The following is a 26,457-nucleotide window of genomic DNA, read 5'->3' as shown; positions in this document are numbered from 1 at the left end:
CAGTGGAGTGGCATAGAGCAGAGTTGTATAGAGTGGAATAGTGTACTGTTTTGTGGCATACAGTGGAACAACAAAGAGTAGAGTGGAGTACCATGGAACAGCATATTATGGAGTGGCACAGAATGGAGTGGTACAAATTTGAATAGCATAGAGTGGAGTGGTGCATAGTGGAATGACGTAGAGTGGAGTGCCATAGAGTGGCATATAGGCCAGTGGCATGGAGTGGAATAGAGTGGAGTGGCATAAAGCTGAGTGGCATAGAGTGGAGTGGTGTACAATGGAGTGACAGAGTGAAATAGCGTAGAGTGGAGTGGCATACAGTGCATTGGAGTCAAACAGGTACTGTATGTTGGCATAAATTGGAATAGATTAGAGTGGAATGGTGTAGAGTGGAGTTCTCTGGAGTGGAGTGTCATAGAAAGGAGTTTCATAGATTGGATTGGCAAAGAGTTGGGTGGCATAGAGTCAAATAAAGTAGAGTGGAGCGGCGTAGAGTGGAGTGACAGAGTGGAGGGGCGTACAGTAGAGTGGGGCTGTGCTCATTGGTGTAGAGCAAAGCAGAGTAGGGTGGAGTGCAGTGGAGTAGAGTGGAGGGGAGTGGAGTAGAGTGGAGGGGAATGGAGTAGAGAGGAGTGGTGTGGGTTGGAGTGGTGCATTGTGGTGTGGCATGGACTGCCACAGAGTGGAATAACAGAGTGAAGTGACGTAAAGTCAAGTGGCGTACAGTGGAGTTGCACAGAGTGGAACGGAGTACAGTGGAATGGCACACAGTGAAATAGCTTAGAGTGGCATAGTGTGGAGTGACATAGAATGGAAAGAGTTGAGTGGAGTGGCATAGAGTGAAGTGGCATACAGTAGCATAGTGTAGAGAGGAGTGGTGTACAGTGGACTTGTATACACTGGAGTAGTGTGTGGTGAAGTGTAGTTTAAACAGACATAGTGTGGAAGTGGCTGAACAGATGTAAATACAATTTGGCAGGAATATAAATTATGGGGTGGAAAGGGTAATTTTTGGTAGTAGCTCTAAGGTTAAATTGTATTGAAGTTAAGTCACAAAAGACTCTGGGCCTCATTTGGATAGTGTGTCATTTGAGATGTCATCAGTGATGTCACTGTCCATGTCATGAGTAATGTAATATGTAAGGTCATACGCGGTGCATTGCAGAGGCATGAGTTATAGTTAGCTCAGGTTACTATAACTACTGAATTTCACAGGTTTTGTACAAGTGAAACCTAAGCCTAACTATAACATCCCTGTAACCTTTGGTTTTTCAGCGAATTTCAAAGTCTTTTTTAAATTCCATTTCTTAACATCCCTGTAACCTTTGTTTTTTTCTGCGAATTTCAAAGTTTGTTTTATTTCATTTCCTAACTGCAATGTACCTGTAACCATAGTATTTTTCAGTTAATTTCTACAAAATTTTAAAATGATCATTTCTAACTATAACGTCCCTGTAACCTTTGTTATTTTCAGTGAGTGTCTACGTTTTTTAATTAGTAGTTGCCTTTGCAGAGTGGTGGAGAAAGGGGGCGGGGCCTCAGACCAGCTCGCGGCAATTTCTCTGTGGAGGACTTACTGGAGGTAGCAGGAGGGCTTCTGTACCCCCAAGGACTTCATCCCTCAACCAGTAGTGCACGAGGAGACGGGTTTGAAAAATGGTAGAGGTAGGGGGGCATGACCTCCAAAGTCCTCTCAGAAATCCCTGTGTGTGGGACTTTGTGGAGGTAACAGGAAAGCTTGTTGTCTCCAAAGTACCCTCTGGATCCAAGGGTATTTCATTCTCCAACCAGCAGCATCCAGGAGGTGCGTTTGCAGAGTGGTGGAGAAAGGGGCGTAGCCTTCAAAGAACTCTCAGCAATTCTGCTGTGTGGGAGTTACTGGAGGTAACATGAGGGCTTGTTGGCCCCCAAGGACTCTCTGGGGTCAAGGAGACTTCATCCACCAACCAGAAACAAACACCAGGAGGCATTTGCAGAGTGGCGGAGAAAGGGGGCTAGGTCTCCAAAGACCTCTCAGCAATCCAGCTGTGTGGGACCTACTAGAGGTAACAGGAAGGCTTGTTGGTCTCAAGGACCCTATGGAGCCAAGGGGACTACTTCCCCCAACTAGCAAGGCGCCAGGAGGCATGTTTCCAGAGTGGTGGAGGAAGGGCGCACAGCCTCTAAAGACCTCTCAGCAAGCCCACTGATTGGGACTTATTGGACATAACAGGAGGGCTTATTGGCCCTCAAGGACCCTCTGGAGCTAAGGGGACTTAATTCCCCAACCAGCAGCTTGCCAGGAGGCATGTTTGCAGAATGGTGGAGAAAGGGGGCAGGGACTCTGGCGAGTTACTGGACATATTTTTTTTAATTTTCTTTTTTTAGGGAAGGGGAGCTGCATTGCCCCCCTTCCCTGGGACAATTTCGGCCCCAGGGACCCCATCCCCGGGGTCCTGGCTTTTTTGACATGGGGAGGGGGCACGTGGCTCCCCTCTTGAGCAGATTTCCGCCCAAGGACTTTTTTGGGGATCTCGGGGTGGGGGGGGGAGCCTGAAGGCCGCATGGTCCCTGACACCTCCTCGCGGCCTGTGGGAGCCGCCATTGCTTTTGGACAGAGTGAGCTGCTAAACAAGCCGCTCTCTCCGTTCAAAAGAAATTCTGCTCCACTTTCAGCAAGCAAGAGCTTTTTTAATTCTCTTGCTTGCTGAAAGCGCAGCAGCATTTGCTATGACTTGGCAGAATTGACAATGCTCCCGGCAAGCCACTGTATACTGCAATGTCCTGGGGGTGGGTACCCACGGACAATGCAGGCACCAGCCCTGTAGGCTGGCGGTCACTAGGGCTATTATAGGCTCCAGGAGGGGGGCCACATGACCCCTCCTTTCTTTGATTTTGCCCTGGGGAAGTGGTGTCCCTGAAGGCTGCAGGTCGGGTGTGCACCCCCTCATCCAATTTAACAAAAGAACAGTGGAAGTGGCAGTCCCCGGTGCTGCGGGGGTCCCACCCGCCCCCTGCAATAATTCAAAGTAAATCCCTGGGGGGTGGTGGCTCCCAGGAATGCATTGGTGTTCATGCCCCCACATTTTTTAAATATGAAGCCCCAGGGAGGTGATGGTCCCCAGGGCTGGTGGGCCCAAGAGGCTCCCCTATTTTTAAATTAATAGGCACCAGTGAGGTGGTGGTCTCCAGGGCAGCAGGGGAGGCTGAACGGGCTTTCCCTGCATTTTTAATTACATCAGCTCGAGGAGGTGCTGGGCCCTAGGGCATTTATAAGCCACCTATTTTTTTGCTTATGCCCCCAGGACCTGGCCCACTTGGGTACCAATTGTAAATGAAGTGCAGGAGACTCATTTTTTGCCGGGAGTCGGGCTCCTATGCAGGAGATGTGCACAGCAGTTCACCCGGGATAGAACTGAAGGGAGTAGTTGCTTGTTCACGGCAAGATTGGCAATGAGATGTGGACATAATTGTAATATATGAACTTTGATAAAGCATTGACTACTCCATCAAGGGAAGATGCATTACGGACGATTGAGGCCCTTTCATTGGCCATGCATATCAATAGTGCCAACACACCATGGAAACCAAGTAGCAATTTTTGCTGCCCACCTGTTGGTTGCAGCACCAGCAATAGAAACAACATCGCGACATTTTAAAGTACTATGTGCTGTGCTTGATTTCATAAAGATTCATTGTACTAGGCAGGAAGACATCACGCTGAAAATGCGTTTGCATAAATAGATCTTTTTAATAATCAAGAGAGTATGTATCAAAATACTCAGACGCTGGTTCGGAGTACAGGTGCCCCTACCTTGACACTTTTAGGGTAAAAGTAACTTTAGTAGTGTATTTTATGAATTGCAACAATCTTACAGTCTTACTCTTTTCTGGCTATGTGTTTTGTATTAGTATGTCCCTCCCAAACCATTCCTCACATTTCCATAAACCAAACGCATTTTTTAGTATGCTTTCTGCATTTTCCCACCACTCCCCTGGTGCCTTGCAGAATTTCTATAAAGTAGTATACTTAGGGCCCGATGTAGGTAATTCCGATTTACCGACTCTTAAATACCGAATCATACTGATTAGGTATTTAAGAGTCGGTAAATCGGAAGCAGGCAGATGTAGGTAATAAATTACCGATTCTGTACGATTCGTTATTTACCGAATCGGTAAATACCGAATCGCTATTTCCCATTGATTCCTATGGGCCTTGAAGCCCATAGGAATCAATGGGAAATACCAAATCGGTATTTACCGATTCGGTAAATACCGAATCCTGCAAGGGTGCAGGGGGTGTTACTTTGACGCCCTCTAGCACCTCAATTCCAGGCTTGTGTGTCATGTGGCACACATACATGCCCTAAGGGCATGTCTGTGTGTCACATGGCACAGGTGTACATGCACAGATGTGCATGTACACCTGAACTCGGTATTTTACCACTCTTTCGTATTGGGTAATAAAATACCGAATTCTGAAGGCCTGTAGCACTGTAAACAGTTTCGGTGTTTTACAGAATCGGTAAATTTACCAATTCGGTAATTTACCGATTCTGTAAAATAATGGCCCCTACATCTCAATCACCAAATACCGGTCGGTAACGGCCGAATCGGCCGTTACCGACTGGTATTTGCTGACCTACATCGGGCCCCTGGTGCGGAGGAGAGCTCAGCACCGTGGCAGAGATCCCCGTCCAGAAAATATAAAAATATAAAAGAGGATGTGGAGGAGGTCGCTGGCCAGAAGTTTGTGAACTGCATTTTCTAATAAGTAACTTTACATAATACAAAAGGAACTTTGTGAATTGAATGAACCCTATATCTTTATTGGACACTACGAAGCTAAACTGTGGCTGTTATGAGGATATGCACAGTGTAAACACGTAGTCCCTACCAACACCTTGAATGGAGAACGAGACCCTGAGAAGGTACAGCAATGGTGTTGTGTGGTATAGAGATTTATGTTCAACATGCATCCTTTCTTCTGTTCATTAATCTAGGTGGGAAGGTTGTTTGCTTTATTCTTTATTTGCCGTAGTACTTAGACTGATCACAAAGCAAAATCCTGCAGCAAGGAATGCATCTGTATCTTAAAAATAGACTTTTCATTTAAAAAAAGTAATAGATTGCTTTACGTAAAGTGAAAAAGTATTACTCACGTTCAATAATTTTCTGAATGATTTCATTCCTCTGCTCTTGTTTACGATTAAAGCGCAGAAATATACAAAGCGTTCGAGCAGCTGCTTTTTGAACCGGTAGAACATTCTATGAGGAAACAAAAATAAAATGACACGTTTATTTTATCGTTTCATTATATATTTCATACAGTAATAACGAGAGTATTAGATATTCATCGAATTTGTTATGTATCAGCATTCGAGGAATGGAGAAATGTGCATCCTATTGCGGATTGCGATACAATAATAATCAGAATAATAGTAACTCTTACACACATAAGACAATTATATCTATGAACGTTCGTTGGTCAAACACCTATATTATGCTGAGCTGGTACCATAGGCCTTTGACATATCTAAAAAAGATATGAACTCACACAATTTAAAGAATAGTAGTTTAAATCGAAGTATGGATTTAGACCTAACCCCTACAAAAAGTCTATAAAACTACTTAACTTTTAAAAAGGAGGGTTTCTAGAAACACAGTTTTTATGTGTATCTTTCCTTCGTATATTTTTCAACGGCAAGAAATTTCAAGTAATTCAACTCCAATGATTCAATAGGAAAACGTTACTTATAGCATATCAAAATGTTTCTGCCACACTCCATAAAGCACCGTACATGAATAGCTTCGTCTTTCCTGCTTTTGCAGTTGGAAGTTCAATCTCGCTCTCTGCTTGTAGTTTATCACAGAGCAAATGTTCAAATTACTTACTTTCGGTAACATTCTTATGACACAGATTCCTTAGATGAGCCCTTTCCAGCTGCAACGCAAGAACCAGAAATGTTTTTGTGCATTAGTTTGTCATCGACATCAGGGGGCGCTACCTGACAATTTTACTGGGAGCTGTGTGGACTCCAGATGTGATTTCAGCACAGGATATAACGTGTCCGTTTTCTATACTGCCATTGAGGCGGAGACGCAGAGGACAAATCAAAATAAAAATACTACTCATAAACTTGCTGAATCCTCAAGACAGGTAGTTGGGGGTGACAAGGAATCTGCAAGTGGTGATCCATATATCATAACGATCATTAAAAAAGGCAAATTACTTATTCTTGTAATAGGTAGGTGCTAGCGCAGATTTCTAATATGAAGCATCCCTGATCAACCTTCCAGGTGGTGGGTTGAGTATATGCAATAAATCACACCAAAATACACTGAAGTATAGTCACACTGAAGTGAGCTGTTTCTCTCATGTGCATGTCTATGCAATAATTTTTGGTTAAACAATGAATTCAGGGCATCTGATCGGCTGCTTGACAGATCAATTGACTGGAACACTTTGTACCAAAGCTCAACTCGCGTGCTATTGGACTGGAAACGCTAATGAGGGATTTTTAGGCACTATCTAATTACTAGTGCAAGCTGTAAGCAAAGGGACGAAAGGCAAAGTGGACAGGGTACAGCCAATGAATCACAAGAGGGTCAACTGGTAATCCCTTCTTGGGAAAACTCCAAATAATGAAAAGGTTTGCATTTACTTTTCATTTTAGTCTCAAAAAGGTTTAAGGGGGCTTATCTTAAAGATAGAACATTCTGTCTATTACTTCTGGAACAAACTCTAAATCATGGTTGCACCAGGACCTGATGTCAACTTCCCCAACTGAATGAGCAGTTGATAGTCATATTTCTCAGTCCATTGCACAGCCAAAGATTTCTAGCCCTTTAATGCACAGTTGACTGGAGCATACACCTCCCTGTTAGTTCAGGTGAAACAAAGCAGATGCACTGGCTTCAGCATCTGGGCTTGTACATTTTTCATTTGCTGAAGGAAAGTTCTCTGAACACGTTTGGTAGCGTTCAGCTACAGGGTGTTAAAAAATGAGTGCCCTCCACTGAGGATTATTGGGCACTGAATGACATGTTCACTAGGTGCCCACACCACCCCTGGTGAGAAGCATTTGTTAATATTGTAATTTGATGTTGAGGGTTTTTGAAGGGGATACCCACCATTATGCTGGATATGTTTACCCGCCATTGAACAAACTAAGGAAGATGAGGGGAAACTGTAATGTAATGACAACTATCAATATCCCAAAGTATTGATTCCCTTGCCACACATGCATCATTGTAGGATGTCTCATTTATAGGTGAACGTAAGGTATCAGAAATGGGCAAGAAGCCATGATCCCTAGAAGATGTGGAACCACTGGAGCTATTTGATGAGGTGATGCCACAACCTTGGAAATCATCAGATTTTTTCCGCCAACCATCTATCCCTTGCTGGCAAAGCCTGGAACAGTACTGTATCCATGGACTGTACTCACTGACAGAGAACAAGACATGCATTTTTTTTTCATTCAATGTGAATCCAAGATTGGGTAAAATTATGCTGTGCAGGACTGACTCTTAAATAGGAGATCTGGTGAATTCGTTTTTAAAATGTATTTGAGTTTTGACTTCTAAAGTATATGTACTAAATATGTCAACATGAAATAAGAGTATTTAACATGTGAGACAAACTTATGCTACACCTAAAATAAAATATGCCATATACACACATACTCTAGTATGATACAATGTAACATGACAAATCTAATATATATTACAGTTAGGATTTTCATTTGATGTGTCAGAAATTTGTCCAGGATTCTTCTAAAAAAGTGGAGCCATTTTCTTATTGAGCATTTCATTTTTTCATGGTTGCAATTCAAGACAGTTCTTTAAGCCAATACAATTCTAAGGTTGCGCAACTAGCATCTTTCCATTTGTAAGCGTAAGTATATTCCAACCCATCATTGCTTTTTGCATCCAGAGCTGAAAAGGTAGATCTTCTACTCCAATCTCAGAAAGCTCATTGAAAACAATCATCTTCTCATTGAGTCGTATATCTTTTCCAATCATTATTGATATTTCTTCACATCCTTTGCTCCAGAAATGCAAAGGTTATTTCCATATTATATTGTGGGACAGCAATGCACATTTCTCCTTACCACATTTCCAGCATTTGTCTGCTACAATTTAAATTTGGTTTTCTTTGCGTAGACAAGTATAAAATCTTTTTTGGTGCTGAGATAATCAATTCAGCAAATCTATATGTGTTCTAGCAATTGAGGAAACTGAGGAAATAATTATTTCCTGCTCCTCCTCTGTGATTTCTTTCACTTATTTCTCAGATGATTTTGTATACATTTATTGAACACTTCACAGTATTCTGCCTGAATGTAATATATACATGAACCAGAAAAAAACACACATACTATTAAATATGCTATTTGGTATGGGTCTACATGTGTTGAATTGTATGTCTATCAGTTCTATACATGTGTAGAGATCCACTGCTTGTTTTGATATAAGGTACTTCTTCTCTTGGTTGTCTAAATTATATTTTGTTTTCATGTCATCAAAGGGCACCATCTACCTTTTCTTAATCACATGCTTAATTTGATTGATTCGATTATTACTCCATTGTTCCCAAAATATAGGTGCATTTCTTAAAAGTATTTAAGGGTTATTACAAATGGGTGAAGGTGCTGTCCCTCTCAACATATTCTGACTTTTCCTATTTAACTTGTAAAGTACTTGGAAAAAGGAAAGGAAAAAACAGAAGTGAATATTAAATAATTTGCTGTAGGAGCTTTTAACAGTCAGTCAACAGTCAGTCATTCACATCTGGATATAACAATTGGCCCTGGTGATAAACGAGGACTAACTGCCACCTATTTTGTGAATTCACTTGCGGCAGAGAACAAACTGAAAGGGAAGACTTCCCATAAAAAGTGCAGATCACCAACAGTAAACCTCACATTTGTTCTGTGAAATTTTGTGTCAAGATCTGGTCTTCTTAGCAATGCTGATGATGACTTCCTCATATGCAGGTAACAACATTTATTTTCAGTGGCAGAAGTGGATGTCAGATTAGAATCCAAGACGGCTCCAGGAAAGAACTCAGCAAGAAGGAAAAACTGGAATCCAGAAAAAAACTTCAGTCAGACCGAAAAACAGGATATCAGAGAAAAGGCTGAAAACCACAGAAATCAGGAGCAAACAAATTGATAGAAAACAACTGCGAGACAACTCGTCTTCATGATGGAGCTCCTTATATGATGTAGAAAACAGGGAGTGATCTAAATGTCACCATCTTGGATTAGGATGATTTCATAACTTTAGCTTGAATAATCTGAGCATTAGCAATAGAATAGTAAATGTCCTAAATCGAAGATGCATATAGTGAAGAAATAATATGCTAATTGCTAATACATTTTTGAGTTTGCCAGAAGCCAACATTGCTCCATAATAAGCTGCATGTGTGACACACACTGGGAGAAATTGATAGTGCTGGGTGAGGATACTGCCATGTCCCCCCAAAGAGGAAGCATAGCAGGGCACCGGGTGGAGTCTCTGTGTGTGGCACTGGCAAGATGGTAAGTAAATGCTTCTCACATTGTGAAACTGGAGCAAAGAACTATGCATCCTAGAAGTCTGTAGAAACTAGCTAGTATTGCTCTTTAAGGGCTTGATGAAGTTGCTGCAATGTTAGAATTCTGAGTCTCATTTTGGATGAATTTGTGTATAACATCATAAGTCTAGATTTGGATGAAATCCTCCACAGTTCTTTGGATTACGGAAGGAATTGGAGTAACATCTTTGTCCCTATCATGAAAGGGACAAAGAAAGAAGAGAAAAAGATTGGGCTGCAATTGCCCCCTTTTGTAGACCAGAGGATATAGCCTCAAACAAGTTGTTGGTGTGGTTGTTGGTGGAGGCCCTCAGCCTCCCTTGTTCCACCATTGCATAAGAAGCTCATCATCCATAGTCACGATAGGGGAAGAAAGCAGGCCGGAATCTGGAGATGTATCTAGACCGTTGGCACCCTCCAGTTCCTCACACAATTCCAAACTGTGGTCAGACTGGTATTCCAGAGAGTCCAGAGAACCTTCTCAGCTCCCCCAAAGCCTAGTCCTACAGAATAAGGTTCAGGCTCCTACCTAGGACACAAGGCTCCTGCCGGCATAAGAACCGGCATTGATTGATGCGGCTAGCTCCAATCCCTCCTGGTCCAAAGGCCAATCTAAAATGATACATATGGCCTCATAAAATTCCTTTATTTGGAGCAGGTGTTGCTCCAGCTCTGGAAAAACCAGTAAGGTAGGATCAGGCACAGATTCCAAAGAACCAGGCCTCGAGCACTGATGCCCCTTCATCGTGTCAGCCAATAGATAAGGAGAAGCCAAAGTAATCTTTGACTTCTTGTGTTTTTTATGCCTCTTACCTGAATGTCCAGAGGACTTGGAGTGGGAAGAAGAGGACTTGGGATTTCTGGAATGATCACGTGACCTTCCTCCCGAGTGGGAGCGTGACTTTCTTGGAGTAACATGCTGGGCCGCTAGCTACTTCAGAGATCGACCCCTCAAAGCCTTCGGCCCCTTGGCCTTGCAATCGGAGTACGACTTGGATTTATGGTCGGGCTCCAGACACCACAAACTCATGAGGTGTGAGTCCAGCACCGACATGGCATGGTGACAGGCGAAACAGGGTTTGAAACCTAACTTGGAGGATGACATCCTCAATACACAATTCAAAAAATCTTTCACAAAATGTTTACAAAGCCTGTCAAAACCTGACAGAGAGGTAGTTCTTCTCTCGGATCTGCACTGGCTGGCGCAGAACGAAAAAAACTGACATTAGCATGCTGAGGTGGCACCTATATTGGTAACACAGGCATCATGAGGACGATGACACAAAGCCAACCAAGGCCACCTACAGGTGCGCAGGGTACTGCTCATGAAAAATCTTCCGGATCCAGTCTGACACCTGGGGACATTCAAAGGTAAGGAATCTGTCGATAGAAGTCTCTATCAGATATCTAATTCATTACATTTCAGTTAAAGCCAAGTACTTTCCAGGTCTTTACAATGAGGTCCTGGAGGGAAGATTCTTACACAATTGAAGAACCTAGAATACAAAACCTCACTAACTTCTACATCATTGCCATTTATTTTCAGGGGGACAATCTCATTTGCTGATGAGCGAGCACTCTGAGAGCCTAGAGGTGTGGTTGATCGTGGGAGGTATTTTGTGATCCCTGGCGTTCCCTGCCAGATAGAAGTCTCTTCAAGGAGATGTGAACTTAACGGCACTACTAGAATTATATGAGCTGATCTTTGTCCAGATTCAACATTTCTTTTCAGTGTGGCAAATGTTATTTCTTTTTAAAGGTGGTCAACCATCTAGAGCTCTATCAGCAAGTTATGTTACAGTGGAGGCATCCAGTTGGAATTCTTTTAAAGACCTATGAAAAATATCTCACATCCTTTCCGACCTTCGTATTTAGCTTTATGGGATGTGAACATATTCGATATGAGGACCGGAGGCAAGGGTTATGCTTTCCTATTTCACTTTAATTTAACACTAGCTATGTAAAACCATTAAATTCAAACTATGCATCCCATGAACACTAGATAGAAAAAGTGTATCAGTTCAACCAATCAGAGTACATAAATCCCCCTTATAGTCCTTTGTCTCTGTGAGCTCTTCCTCTTTCTTCGCTGCTCCATCTAGCCTTTAGTTAAGTGCAAGGCCTGTGGGTCCCCTTTCCATATTGTTTTGAGTATTACTACAAGTGAATTCCTACTTTCAGCTTTGCGCCTGTGTTTCTGTGCCATTTGCTTTCCAGGTGTTGATCCCCACTGAAGTGTGGTTGCATCTATGTGGCTTAGGTGGTCGCCTTGCCGTGGCGTGTCGAGGCTGTGTGTCGCATCCCTCTTCAGAGGCTTTTTTCTTGCGCACGCCGCCCACTGTTCCAATCACATTACTTGCTTAGTGATCAGACCAGTGCTCACGGCTGCCCGAATTCCTGAGGGCCTGGAGTGTTACGCCTCTCCACAGAAGGTCCATATCTTGAAGCAAAGCCATTTTTGACAGCATGCTAGTGCATACTTGAACGCCCCAATTCGGGTCTGTATCAGAGATTATCATCCCTGTATATTTCAGCGTTCTTCACAGGCTTGTGACATAGCCCTCTGCAGGGCATCGGGGGCACTGCACAGAGGCCCATAAAATAGTAAAAGTACATTAAAAAGTATACCAAAAGTACAGGTTTGTTACCAAATTACTTACCTGTAACTTCAGTTGACCTTTCAAACAAAGGGTGGGTAATACACCCCCCCACCCCCCAACAATGCCTGTTAGGGCCCCTTAATTCGTATGGTTTCACCAGCCCATAGTGCCCCTGAAAGGCAGGATATTCACAAGAATCCTAGATGGAGGTGAAAGAGGTTAACTACCTCCCCATCAATGACGACTTCTGTGGCGTAATGGATGCCTTAATTCAACATGTGGTCTTGAAAGCCATGGCACCGCTAGAACAAAAATTGCTTAATCTAGCAGCGCAGTGCGTTCAACCCCTCAACAAAAAGGCAAACCTACAGGGTCATCCACTCTTCAGCCTATGGGCAGACTGAAGAAGCCCTAGAATTCTGGTATGAAGTACGTAGGCATAGATTTAGACCTCTTTGATTGTCTGAAACATGCTTTTCTGGCCCAGAACTCCATTGAATCCCTTGCCCCTACCCAAGCACCCTGACTTAAGTTCAGCACCATCACCTACCCCCATCCCCAAATGGCGACAATTTGCCACTCTCAGATGGGGATATGGAGCCAGAGAGACCCTGGTGTCCCAGCCCTGCCCCAAAACCATCTGATGGTGTCACCAAACCTGCATCAGGGTTAGACACAGACATACTCAATTCCCATGCCCTCCTACATCCTGCTCCTCTGAGTGGGTTCCTGCTGACAAAGTTGCCACTTAGATGGCAGAGATACTCAGATAACCTCTCAACAAGGAGGACCTTAACTGTCTCATGGCGGAGTCCTCCCGCCCATCCCTGATGAGTAAGGTATTGCACACTGACTTTCCTCACCAAATACATTGATGATCCCAAAAAGTGCATCGTCCAGTCCTGGCAATCCTGCCAGCAAAAGCCACTAGATACTGCAGGATCATTGATTTCCCGATATCCCTGGAGATCCTCTCAGGACGGGTGCAGAGGGTGATACTATTTCTTTGGTAATTAAGTAAGAGGTCCCTTCTGATAAAGATTGATCCCAACCTTTGAGACCTGGCTACCTCAGAAGCCAGTTAAGTGGCACAGAGTTTTGTTTGGGGAGACTTTTATTAAGGAACTCAGCAAGTTCATCTCTACCTTTAATTCTCTGGACAAGACATAGCCATCAATAAAAAATAAATTTAAGCCTCGGTTTTTATCGGGCCAGCCTTGGGAGGGGTTGCACAACTGGCCATGGACAACAACAATCCTCCTTCCCGAGATCAAGCTCTAGTATCCAGTATCAGTACCAGATCAGATTTGATGGGTTCTATCGCACATAAGGATATCCTCAACATTGCGGGTCCAGAGGTGGACATTGGCAAAGTGCCTCTCATGGTGAGTGGGATCCCTTTTTCCCCATCTAATATTGGGGCCAGCATGGCAGCCTTTGCCACAGTTAGAAAACTGTGGCTTCCAACGCATGAGTCCTACAGTCCATCGGGGGTTCCGGATAGAGTTTTGCAGCTCCCCTGTACAGTTCAGAGCCCCTTACACTTTTTCGAAGAGGAATCCTCCTTGGTCATAACTGAGATTCAGGAACTCCTGGCCAAAAGAGCCATAGTCCAGACCTACGCACATCCATACAGGTTTCTCAGTAACCTATTTTTGGTGGACAAACACAACGGTTGGAAACTCCCAGTCATCAAGCACATCAATGAATCGCTGGTCTACCCCCAAAATGGAGGGTATTCATCTCCTGAGAGTCCTCCTCCTTCCCAATAAATGGTTGGTGTATCTAGATCTAAAGGACGCTTACCTTACAGTCTCGATATTCCTGACACATCGTCGCATACTCCAATTCCAGTGTCGTTGAGCCACATACAAGTTCACTTCGCAGCCGTTCGGACTGTCTTCGGCCAAAGGTGTTTCACCAAGATCCTTTGACCAGTGGTGGAGCACCTACAAGCCAGAAGCCAGAAGCATCCACCTAATAATGTATTTAGATGATATCTTGCTCATCAACCAAAGCACCACAACCATGCGGACATATCTTCAGTGGGCAGTATCCCTGTTAGTCCTGTTCCTTTTTTCAGTAACAAGAACAAAGAATAAGTTACTTACCTTCGGTAAATGCTTTTTCTGGTGGGTACAGTATCTGCCTGTGTATTACTCACCTTTTGAATTACCCATACATCAGCATTCGAAGGAAATCTTTTTTTAGCTCTCCCACGTTGGCGAGGACGTCACAACTGCACGGCTCCGCTTGCGACTAAGTATAACATCACCGAAGCCATAAGGTGACCTCGTCGGCGTGCTGACGTCAGTTCCACTCATTTTTTCCATTCCTTTGAGGCGAATGGGTGGACCAACAACATAATTGGAGTATCCACAGTATACAATATATACACAAATACACACAGACAGTATATAAAAAGAGGAAAAGCTAAAGAAACAAAGCATTTCCTAACAACCAACAGTATGGCAAGCAAAATACATAGGAAGACAACAAAGTCTAACAATGAAAACTTTACTGAAGGTAATTAACTTGTTTTTCTGATGGATACATCTACCTGTGGATTCCTCACCTTTTGAATTGAGTCCCAAAGCAGTCCCACTCTGGAAGGAGGGTGTCCACCTACTTATACCAAAAAGTCCTGCAGCACAGAACGAGCAAAATGGACATCACTCCTCATCTCAGAATCCACGCCATAATGCTTCAAGAAAGTGTGGAGGGAGGCCCGTGTTGCAGCCTTACAAATGTCCACTACAGGGACACCTCTGGCCAAATCAGATGTGGAAGACATAGGTCTAGTAGAATGAGCTCTGATACCTTCAGGAGGCTCCTTTTTGGCCAGGGTTTAGCATATCTTGATAAACAAGATGATCCACTTGGACAGTGTTCTCTTGTGGACAGCTTTGCCCTTCATCTTCCCCACAACGCCAACAAAGAGCTGGTTGTCCAACCTCAAGTCCCTGATTCTGTTCAGATAGAAATTGACCGCCCTTCGAGGGTCCAGGCAGTGAAGTCTCTCCTTCTCCTTGGAAGGGTGCGGGGGAGGAAGAAAGGTAAGAAATGTAATAGACTTTCCTAGGTGGAAAACAGTCCTGGTCCTAAGAACCATTCTGACTGCATGGATAGTAGTAAAAGGAGGTTTAGAACTAAGAACTAAGAGCCTGCAGCTCACTTAACCTCCTGGCTGAGTAAATTAGAAAGCAGCCTCAAAGGGCAACCATGAAGAGGCTCAAAAGGAGACCCTATCAGAATTGCAAGGACGAAATTAAAATCCCACTGAGGTATTATTAAGGGAGTGGGAGGAAACCTATTGGTGAGGTCCTTAATAAACCTCATAACAATGGGGGGCTTAAATAAAGACGACTTGTCCGGCAAACAAAGGAAGGCCGACAAGTAGCCCTGAACCGCCACCACAGCACAACCTTGCTGGGCCAAAGAAAGTGAAAAAGTACATTCGATAAATGGACCTTCAAAGGCTCAATGGACCTCTCTCCACATCACTTCACAAACCTGGTCCATCTAGAAGAATATACAGATTTGATGGAATATCTCCTGGTCGATAAAATAACATCCACCATACCTGGTGGGAGAGAGAAAGAACTCAGGTTGCCCCGTTCAATCTCCAGGAATGAAGGTGCAGGCTCTGGAGGTGGGGGTGTAGTACCTGCCCCTGCCACTGCGAGAGGAGATCTGCCCTGAGAGGGAGACAGAGCAGAGGGTATGATGAGAGGTGAAGAAGATCTGTGTACCACATGCTTCTTGGCCAATCCAGGGCGATCAATATGACTTGGGCCTGGTCTTCACGAATCTTTCCCATAACCAGAGGAATCAAGGGTATGGGAGGAAACCTGTAAAGAAGCCGAAAGCACCAACCCAGTTGGAATGAGTCCCCCAATGCTCCCTGCATCGGATACTGGAGACTGCAGAACAACGGGCAAGTGTGAGTTCTCGTAAGTGGCAAATAGGTCCACCTGAGGAGACCCCCACAACCTGAACATGCGGTGAATCATCTCCTGGTGAAGCCCTCAGTCGTGATCGGCTGAGTACTGCCGACTGAGACTATCCGCAAGCACGTTCAACACTCCTGCCAGATGAGTTGCAATGACGCAAATCCTGTGATCCTGAGCCCAGGATAAAAGCCTCTCGGCAGAAATGATACGACCCTACCGCTCCCTGTTTTTTGATATGCCACATCGTGGTAGTGCTGTCCGTCAGGACCTGAACCGACTGACCGAGAAGGGAGGAAAGGAAGGCCTTGAGAGCCAAATGTATTGCCCGCAATTCCAGAAGGCTCATATGGAGCAACCTTTCCTCTGGAGACCAAAGACCCTTGACCTCCAGATCCCCCAGATGAGCACCCCACCCTAGAGTGGTGGCATCCTTGATCACGGTCATCCTCCAGCTGCTTAGGAGCCACTTGGTGAAGCAGTGCTATGGCTACATCGAAAGGGAAATACCAAAGGAAACAGCAGAAACAAAGTATACACAATGAAAATGGAGAGTCCCAGAAAAAACCGTTACGTGTCGACGGCGCGGAAAAAAAGGGAACTGACACCCTTTTTTCAGCGCCGTTGACGTGGCCGACGAGCTCTTCTTATGGCGCCGATGACGTCATGCAGAGTTGCAAGAGGATCCGTGTTGTTGTGACTTCCTTGTCGACGTGGGAGAGCTAAGAAAAGATTTCAGTGGAATGCTGGTGCAACGGGTAATTCAAACGGTAAGGAACCCACAGGCATATATATCCATCAGAATCAGTTCTATCCCAACACAATCCATTGCCTTTCTCAGGTTTGTAGTGGATTCTGTCCAATCCACTCTGAGCCTCCCTTCCCGGAAGGTGACCAGGATCAGACACGAGCTGAAGGGCACTCTGGCCAAACAGACTATGTCCCTTCACCAGATTGCGAGGGTGGTGGGACTTCTCTCCTCATGCATACAAGCCATTTTTTCAGGTCCCTTACACTAAAGGGCTCTTCAGCTGCTCAAGAGTTCCCACCTTTGGAAAGGCCTTACATACTCTCAGTGTGTCCCTCTAACAGACGAGGTGAGGGCAGAAATCTGCTAATGGTTAGCCCACATGGAGGTATGGAAGGCCATGCCATTTTTAGATCCCTACCAGACCTGGAAAACAAGTTCAATGCCAGCAGTGTGGAATGGGAAGCACTATGTCAGGCATTCTCCACTGGAGGAAAATGTTCAGAACATGAGAGCTCCCTTCACATCAATTGTCTGGAACTCCTGGCTGGTTCTTTTGTGGTCAAATTTTGGACAAAGGAACATATCCAATGCAATATCCTTCTTAAAAAGGGCAATGTCATGGCAGTCAGGTATACCAAAAACCTCGGGGGACGTGATCCAAGCCTTAATCGGATCTGGCCAGGAGCGTTTGGGAGAATTGTTTGAAGAATGAGATATCAGTCATGGTGGAACATCTCCCGGACTCAGCCAGTCAAGCGGCGGACTGGCAATCCCAATATCTTTAGGACCTCAGTCTCTAGAAACTGGATCCTTCTGTGCTCCAGGCACTGACATCCAGATGGGGTCCGTTCTCAGTGGACCTGTTCGCGTCCAGCCTGGACCATCAGGTGGCCAAAAACTTCAGCTGGAGGCCAGTCTGCTTGGCTCAGCCGATAGATGCCTTCCAAAAACGATGGAACACGGAGCGGGATTACGCGTTCCCTCTGTTCTCGATGACAATGCATCTCTCCACCCAAGTTCACAACAACTGCTGAATGTGGTAGTAACCACTCCCCTCTGGAGGTCACAAATATGGTTTTCGGTTCTGATGGAACTTTGTTTGGATTTTCCAGTTCATCTCCCTCTGTTCCCAGCTCTCCTCCTGGATCACTCGGGGAATCCCCACCATCCGGAGGGCTGGCTGCAACTCGTGGCACAGAGAATTACTGGGGTCAAATGCATGTTCCGGGACTTTTGCTCCAGGCTTCAGACCTCCACTCCAAGGCATGGGCAGGTAACATGGTTGAAAGATATCAATTAGCTTGGGCCAGATCGTTGGGTTGGTTCCCATGGGGGACAAACACTGCTCACATCCTGAATTTTCTAACCTCTCTCGGATCAGAAGGCATGGCCTATAGGACAGTCAAAACCCTGAAACTTCTAAGAGGCAAAATATTATCACTGCCCTCGGAACTGCGCTATTCCATACTATGGGATGTGAATGTGATACTTAATCTATTCCTCTCTTGGCCAAGAAACAAGTATCTGTAACTGAAACAAATGTCAGCTAAACTGGCCTCTCTCTTGTGCCTAATCGCTTGCAGACGAGTGTCCAATGTCAGGGCGCTAGATGTCACAGGATGACTGTTTACCCCAGAGGAGGTCACTTTCCACATTTCAAGAACAACAGAGACCAACTCTAAAATAGTCTCTTATCTGGCTTCCCTGGATTCCCGAAGCTGTATATGGGGAAGTGCATTAAGTTATATTAATCCATGACAGAGGAATTCCGCCACCCTGCATAATGACAACTCCGTATATCCCTTGGAAAGCCCTATCAAGTGGTGTCTTTCCCACCACCGCTAGATGGGTCAGATGGGCCATGCAAGAAGCTGTCATAAATACACAGCTGTTTGGAGCCGCTTCTACCAGAAGGACTATAGCCTCTAAGGTGGTTTCTCTGGGTGATCGCTTGGAAGATATCACAAATGCTGCATTTTGGTCATCAAACTCTGTCTTTAAGAGCTTTTACTTTAAACCATTGCATAACATGGCATCTTTTGTGGTACATAAGCTTTGATCTAGCATTATCCTTGCCTCCAATCCCAACGTAAAAAATAAAATTTCCCAGCTTTCCCAATGGAAAGTTTAAATTCTATTAAGGATACAGAGGAAAGGATTATCCTGCCTGGGGTCGTGGATCAACTTTTCCCCTCAATGGTTTCAGACCAGTAATAGTAATGTCAGTAAGTAATATTGTTTTATGATTTCATATGATTTAGTCATGACTTTCTGATGGATATTATCTTATGTTATAACTAATTTATATATCGCTCGTACACCAGGTTGGTTTCTTGGCGCTGCTTGGAAAGATGATGGGTGGTAAATTTATTCATGTGATTATTCGAATGCCTGTCTAAAGAGTCATGTTTTTTGGAGTCTGCGAAAGGTCATGAGGTCTGTACAGGATATGATCTCTAGGGGCATGGAATTCCAGTATCTTGGGCCCAGTGTGGAAATCTGGATCCTCCGAATCGTTTCTGTTTGAAAGAAGGGGTTGTCAGAAGGTGCAAGTGGGCGGATCTCAGATTACGGGTTGGATTATATCTGTTGATCATGCTGTTAATGAATTTGGGGTTACTGCCATTCAAGGATTTAAAGATGATACATCCCAACTTTATGGTGCATCTCTGTGATATAGGGAGCCAATGAAGTATTTTCAGAAGGGGAGAGACTTGTTGTTGTTTGTTTTTCTGCAGAATCAATCTGGCCGCCTGGTTCTGTATCAGTTGAAGATGGTGGGTAAGGTATGCCAGGATGCCATAATATAGGGAGTTGGCATAGTCAATGTGAGATTACCATGGCAAGGACTGTCTGTAGTTTAGCTTCCTGAGTTAGGAACCTGCTGATTTTCTTTATTTTCCTTAGTTGGAAGGAGCAGGTAGAAAGGACAAATCAAATTTGAGATTTCATGGTGAGGTCACTATTGAGCACAACTCCCAGGGTTTTGGCATGATTAGATGGAGTCGGGGGTTGTCCCAGTTCTTTGGGCCAGAACTGGGACCTCCAGGGGTTGAGTGAGCCTCCCATAAGGATCAATTCTGTTTCATCCGGGTTCAATTTCAGTTGATTACTGTTCCTCCAATCACAGAAGAACAGCATTGTCGACTGAAATTCGTGAACGGAGGTCAAGGAGTTATTGATAGGAAATACTAATTGGAAATCATCCGCTTAGTTGAAAGTTTGAATATTCCTTTCTTTTAGCGCGTGAATCAACGGGAGAAGGTAGAGGTTGAATAAATGAGGTGAAAGTGAAGATCCCTGGGGGGGCTCCACAGGTAGTTTTAACCATGGGGGTCGTAAAACCGCCATAATGGACTGACTGAGAGCGGTTTGTAAGGAATGATCTAATCCATTCAAGGGCTGATCCTTCGATACCCGCCTCCCTGACAAGGTCAATCAGGATGTTATGGTCGACCCAGTCAAAGGCGACTGAGAGATCCAGTAGGACCAAGGTTTGAGGGAGATCTTTGTCCGCCTTTTCTCTCAGAGTGTCCAATACTGACAGTATCACTGATTCTGTGGAGTGAGCTGGACGGAAACCTGCTTGATGTGCATCTAGGTATTCAGATTGCTCCAGAAAAGCGGATCGGCTTTTTGCTTCATGGGCTTCAAGCAATTTAGCTAGGTAGGGGAGCAATCAAATCGGTTGGTAGTTAGTTAGGGTTTTTGGGTCAGCTCCTGTTTTTTTTAGCAAGGGGATGATTATGGCCTCTTTCAAGGACTCCGGTACCTGACCCTAGAACAGTGACTCATTTAAGAGGGCCACGGCTGGACTTGGGCGGGCAGTAAATATTTCCTTTAGGACCCAAGGGGGGCAGCAGTCCCTTGGAGATCCAGATTTTACTATAACTAACAGATCTGTGAAAGTTTCTTGGCCTATAAATGAACATTGTTCCAGCCTTTGTGAGTTCCTAGATTTTATGGAGCATGCAGGACTCGGACAGCTGGGAATACTATTTTTAATGATTTAGATTTTTCAATGAAATTTTTTTTAGGGATTCACATAAGGATTGAGAGGGATCGGGTTTCACTGTGACTCTATCCAGGATGGATAGTTTGTTAATGATTGAAAAGATGTCTTTGGAGCGGTTTGTGGAGTCGATGATTTTGGACGAAATGTATTTGGCCTTGGTAGACATTATAGCCTTTTTATAAGTACCACTTACTTCTAGGTGAATGCTTTTGTCGTCGGGTGAGTATTTATTTCTCCACTTCCTCTCTGCGTGACATAGGTCACGTTTAAATTTGTTTAACTCAGGTGAGAGCCATCTTTGGGCTTCGTGGCGATGAGCACGGCGTAATTTCTTGAGGGTGCATGTTTGTTGCTGGCTGTCGTCAGCCAGTCCGAAAGGTCTTTCTCGCTTTGATTAATAGATGGTTGACCGGTAGGAATAGTGTTAATCAGCGACTCTAAAAATTGATCTTTATTAATAGTATTCCAGCTCCTGCGTGAGACAGGATCGTGATGAATTGTTTTAGGGTGAGTAGGGATATTTATAGTGAATTTAATAAAATGGTGGTCAGACCATATGCACTGGGTGATTTCTAAATTGGCTACAGACAGATTTTTGGACCATACCTGATCTAATATGAGCCGTTTGATATGTGTCGCCATGGAAATAAATTGGCTTAGGTTGAGCCCTGCAAGTAGGTTTATTAGTTCAACTAAGTGAGGTCCCCCTGCTGAGTCGTTGGCCCAGTAGTTGAAGTCACGACCATCAGTATTTTAGCATGATTAGTTACAAGTTGTGACATTTGCTCGCTCAGGGACTTTGGGAACTGAGGCATATTCTGTGGTGGTCTCTAGAGTAGCACATAGACCAAAGGAGTTATGCCAGATTCTAATTTAAGTACTAGGTTGTCTGTTTGATGTATGTCTAGGGAGTGAGTGCCATAAATTTGAGGTTTCGATGCACAATGTCTGCTACTCCCCCTCTCTTTTTTCCCTGTGGACGGTTAGCTGGGATAATATAGAACTCGCCAGGTAGTACTGCTAAAATGTTGGGGCGGAGTCCTGTGCTAGCCAGGTTTCAGTTAATAGTAAAATGTATGGTTTTTCTGACATCAACAGGTTATGTATATCGAATTGGTGTTTGGGCAGGGAGCGGGTGTTTAAATAGATAATCGAGAGAGCTTTTTTTTCATTCATAGCCTGGGGATCAGTATGTTCCATAGTGGTCGTGAGATGGTTAAATTCGGGGAAGGAAGATCTTAATTTCCTTATCCCGTTTCTGCTTAATCTGGCTAGCGTGAGATTGTTAACTGCTAACTCTTTAAAATGAATTTTTTTTCATTCAGCCACGGAGTAAGTTGTAATTTGGGCATAGTGACTTGCCCCTTGCTCCTTCGGTGCGCAGTCGGCGTGCCCGCTGCGCGCGTCCGCTGTGCTTCTGCGCTGTTATCGGCATTAGTAGCCATAGTCAGCCTTGGCTTCTCCCCCCTCTTCCCTGATTGGCGCTCTGCGGTGGCGCTCTGCGGTGGTGGTGGATAAGAGCATTGTGCATGTTCTAATTGGGATGTTAAGTGTGAGTTTAAGAGTACTCAGAACGGTTTATCAATGGTGTCATTTTACACAGGCAACGATTAGGGCAAGCAGGAAAAAAGGATAACTTTCAGCTGAATGTCACATGAAGAAAGAGAAAGAGATCACAGAGATGAAAGGCTATAAAAGGGACTTCTGTACTCTGACTGGTTGAAATTACAAACTTTATATATCCAAAATGCTCATGGGTTATGCAGTTTGAGTTTAATGGTTTTACAATTAAAACTTTGTTACAAAATCGAGGACATTTTATATTATTGATATTTTTTTAACAAGGTTGCACTAAAAGGTGGTTATCTCTGAAAGAGCTATTGGTTACGCTTATTTTGTTATTAAATGTGTTGATGAGGTATATGATAGGAATACATTTTAATGGCTGTGTGATGATGGTAGTTCAGATAAATCTGTACCTCAGATTGGAATATTATTAAACAACGTATTAGTACAAATATGTAAAAAGAATTTGATAAGGACTGCTGGTGGTATTTGGAAAAAGTGATGGGAAAAGTTTCAGAAACTTACTTAAAACTTTGCATAAAAAGCTGCAATCACACTGAAAAGAAAGAAATTATATTGAGTCTTAGGAACAGGGATAGTTGTCTTGCTGTACTTATTTACCATTAAAACAGAACCGCTGGCATTGGCCAGCCAGACAAATTTGAATATTCATGGCATTATATATATATGCATGAGAGTGATGTATGTGAATTAATAGAAAAAAACAAAAACTGAGAAAATACATTAGAGGAAACTAAAATCATGGAATTCCAATTAAATCCAGAATTAAAGGACAAGTTTTAAAGAAAAGATAATTTTAAGGGAAAATCAAGAATAAGTTTAAATTTGGGTGGAGTTTAGGACTAATGAGGTATTTTGTTTTTCAGTTCAGGGACTGGCATTTAGGGTTGATGAGAGGTTTTTAAGGGCCAGAAATGGATGAAGTTTAGGCAATAAAAAGGGGCTTAGGGTTCATTGATGGGTAGAGTCTAGGGGTGGTGAAGGGTTTTTAGGTATCAGGAATGGGGGACATTTGGTGAGAAGTTTTTTGATTCACTGATGAATGGTGTTTAGTGATGGTAAGGTGTTTTTAGAGTTCAGGGATGGGTGGAGTGTAGGGGTATTGAGGGGTTAAGGTTAGTGGATATGCAGAGTTTGGGCCTTGCAAGTGTTTTTAAGGTTTAGTGATTTGTAAAGGCTGTGGTGGTGAAGAGAATAAAGGTTCTGGATTGGGTGGAGTTTATGGTGGTGAGGGTTTTTAAGGATTCAGAGATGGGTGGAGTTTAGATGTAGAAAGGGGATTTTAAGATTCAGTTAACGGTTAGCGTTTAGGAGTGATGAGACGTTTTAAGGGGTCATGAATGAGTGATGTTTTAGGTTGGTGAGGCTTTTTTAGGGTTCAGAGATGAGTGGAGTTTGGGGGTGTTAAGAGGGTTTTTAAGGGAACAGATGGGTCGGGTTTCGGCATAGAGTTTAGAGGTAGTGAGGAGTTTTAGTGTTCAGGATGGGTGGGTATGTAGGGGTAGACAGGACTTTTAGGGCTCAGGAGTGGGTGATGTTTAAGGGTGAGGGATGGGTGAACTTTAGGTGAAGTGAAGGGTTTTTAGGTTTCTGGGATGGGTGGAATTCAGGGGTAGAAAGAGCTTTTAGGGTTCAGGGGGTGTAGAATAGAAGTGGTGAGGGATGCTTAGGGGCAGGGAAGGATGTCGTTTAGGGGTTTTCAGGGGTCAGAACAGATAGTGTTTAGGTGTGGTGAAAGGTCAGCAGATTAAAAAGCAGCTGAAGTAAATGTTTGACAATCTAAAAGATATACATTTTATGTAATGAGAGGTTCTCTGAATAAAGCACTGGAAAAAATACCTCCAACTTAACTGTTTATGAAAGTGAGACCTGCAACCATTGCATTTACACATTAAAAATTAAGCATGCAATGGCCAATGTCTATGACATGGTAAATGCCTTACATTTAGAATAATCCATGAAATAGTTTCACAGTAATTGTATTCTATCACATTGCTTTTCTATGAAATCACATGCAAGCCAGGAGAATAGTTGAAAATGGCATTACAAGTGGATGGTTTATTTTTGTTACAGGAGGCAGAGAAATTGAGTTAAAATTAGCAATTTGGTTTGAGAATACTTTATGGGCAAACATTGTATGAAGTGCTAAAATAAGTTCTTAAGGTGCGATTTTGCAACAAAATAATTGCATAATTGCCTAGACTTTACTGGGTGCCAGTATGTGATTTTAATTTGTTTTGGACTTGCCAGCTATTTTCACGGACATTTAGGCATATGTTATGATACTGCAGAAGAGCAGCCACATTTGAGTGAAGTTTTGTTTGATGAGATGTGGTTCTTGCTTCTTAAATGGATTTGTCTCCATTTTTGGTGCTGCTCCACAGTACAAGAGGAATTTATGGCTTTAGTGTTTGTAAAAGATGTGACTCTAGCATATTCTAGCAAAAAGAGGTAGACCCCCGAAGGTGTGACAATATTGTTTACGTGCCTTGGTGTAGGATGCTTTCTAGGATTTTACAGTACTTGACAAATATTAAAAGGCTGTATATTACAGATTAAATGGAAATAAAACATGCATTTGCTTTCTAACTGACTTTTCTGTGGTATAAAATGAGAATGCATTATAGTTTTGTAGTGTAGCTCCTATTTTGTTTTTGCCAAGTGAATAACTAAAGAATTCTCTAGGAGGGGTTATTCAGTTCTGTACCTGGAATTTAGGATGAATGAGGAATGGTATCTCTTTCTCTGCTCTCGATATTCCAGGCTGCCTGCGAGGGCTGCCCAGAAGCGCCGGTGCTGGGTCTCTCGGCTTGAGATAGCAGCGCGTCTCTCAGCGCGTCAGGAAGGCGGGGCTGCTGCCTGCGGGGTCTGCTTCGGCTCTCTGCTTCGGCAAGTATGGCTGCTCCGTCTTGTCACCACGCGTGTGTTTTGCATAGGGCAAGGTCGGCAATATTTATACCTTAAAGGTGCCGGGATTGAGGTGACCTTTGTCTCGGGTTTGGAGATTTCTCTCTTCGCCTAGGAGACCTTCCTCTGGACTGGAATTTCTTTTCTTTTGGATTGGATTGTTTGTTTCCATCCCAGTTCTTTTTTGGTGAATTATTATCATTATTATTAAAAAACATTTTTTCTGGACTTGTAGTCAGTTGCGGTTTTACTGGTATTCCACCTAGACTATCTCTGCCTAGTTCTTCATAGGATTTTTCTATGATTCTGGCAATTTCAGCTGGTTGGTCTGCTATATCTGTCTCTTTTAACCTCTGGCGGATCGCCACGTTTGCTGCTTCACCCTTTATGTTGGCTAGTAATATAGCCGAGACCTGCTTGAAGTCTTTTAGTAATTTCATACCAAGAGTTAAAGCAGGTTCTGGACCATATTCATCTTGAATTTGTTTTAGCACATCTGGTATTACCGAAATGGATGGAACACCGTGCGTTTTTGTGTAGATGGAAGCAAAGACTGTACCCCAAGTGTCACAGTCCTCAATGTGTGGTGCGATTCCCATTGGGAGACATATAGTCAGAATCCTGTGTTTTTCTAATGGGGTGGTGTCAGGAAACACCGCCTCTATTTGGGTAATTTTCTGTGCCAACCAGAATGGTATCTGTTCCCGTTTAGCTGGAACTTTACCTAGGCAGGATTGGATGTTCTGTGGTGTAATTTTATTTGTGTTCCCCTGGTGAGGGGTCAGCTGTGGAAGTTTAATCGCTGGCTGAATTGTTGAAGTCCGCATTACATACTGAACTAATTGTCTGTGAATTTTTAGTAGTTGTTTTAGCTGTATTAACAGCTCTGCTGCAGGCATTCTTTCGATGTCTGGATATGGTGTGTATCCGGCTAAGACCGGCCACGTTGCTCCTGGTCTTCCTAAAGGACCGAGCCTTGTAATGTGATTATTATGTTTTAGGGCGCCATCAAATAAGAGCAAATGCTCTTGGAATTTGAGTGGTACTTCCACCTCCTCGAAAGGAGTGTACTCATTAGGAGGTTC

General features: G+C 43.6%; 1 protein-coding gene across 4 annotated transcripts in view; it reads right to left on the bottom strand.

The window, feature by feature from the left end:
• The window catches only part of PPP4R4 (protein phosphatase 4 regulatory subunit 4), a 1,921,930-nt gene that overhangs the window by 551,466 nt on the left and 1,344,007 nt on the right, over window positions 1-26,457 (bottom strand). For all 4 annotated transcript variants that reach the window (XR_013600947.1, XM_078660096.1, XM_078660097.1 and 1 more), the window contains exon 15: window positions 5,142-5,247. Coding sequence is in view for 3 of the 4 variants with exons in the window: in XM_078660096.1 (XP_078516222.1) it covers window positions 5,142-5,247 (106 nt within the window). In the remaining variant the exon portion in view is untranslated. The remainder of the gene's footprint in view (window positions 1-5,141; window positions 5,248-26,457) is intronic.

The sequence above is a fragment of the Lissotriton helveticus genome, chromosome 9 (genome assembly GCF_964261635.1).
Source record: "Lissotriton helveticus chromosome 9, aLisHel1.1, whole genome shotgun sequence".
Taxonomy (NCBI): domain Eukaryota; kingdom Metazoa; phylum Chordata; class Amphibia; order Caudata; family Salamandridae; genus Lissotriton; species Lissotriton helveticus.
This window is presented reverse-complemented; position numbering and strand designations above follow the sequence as displayed.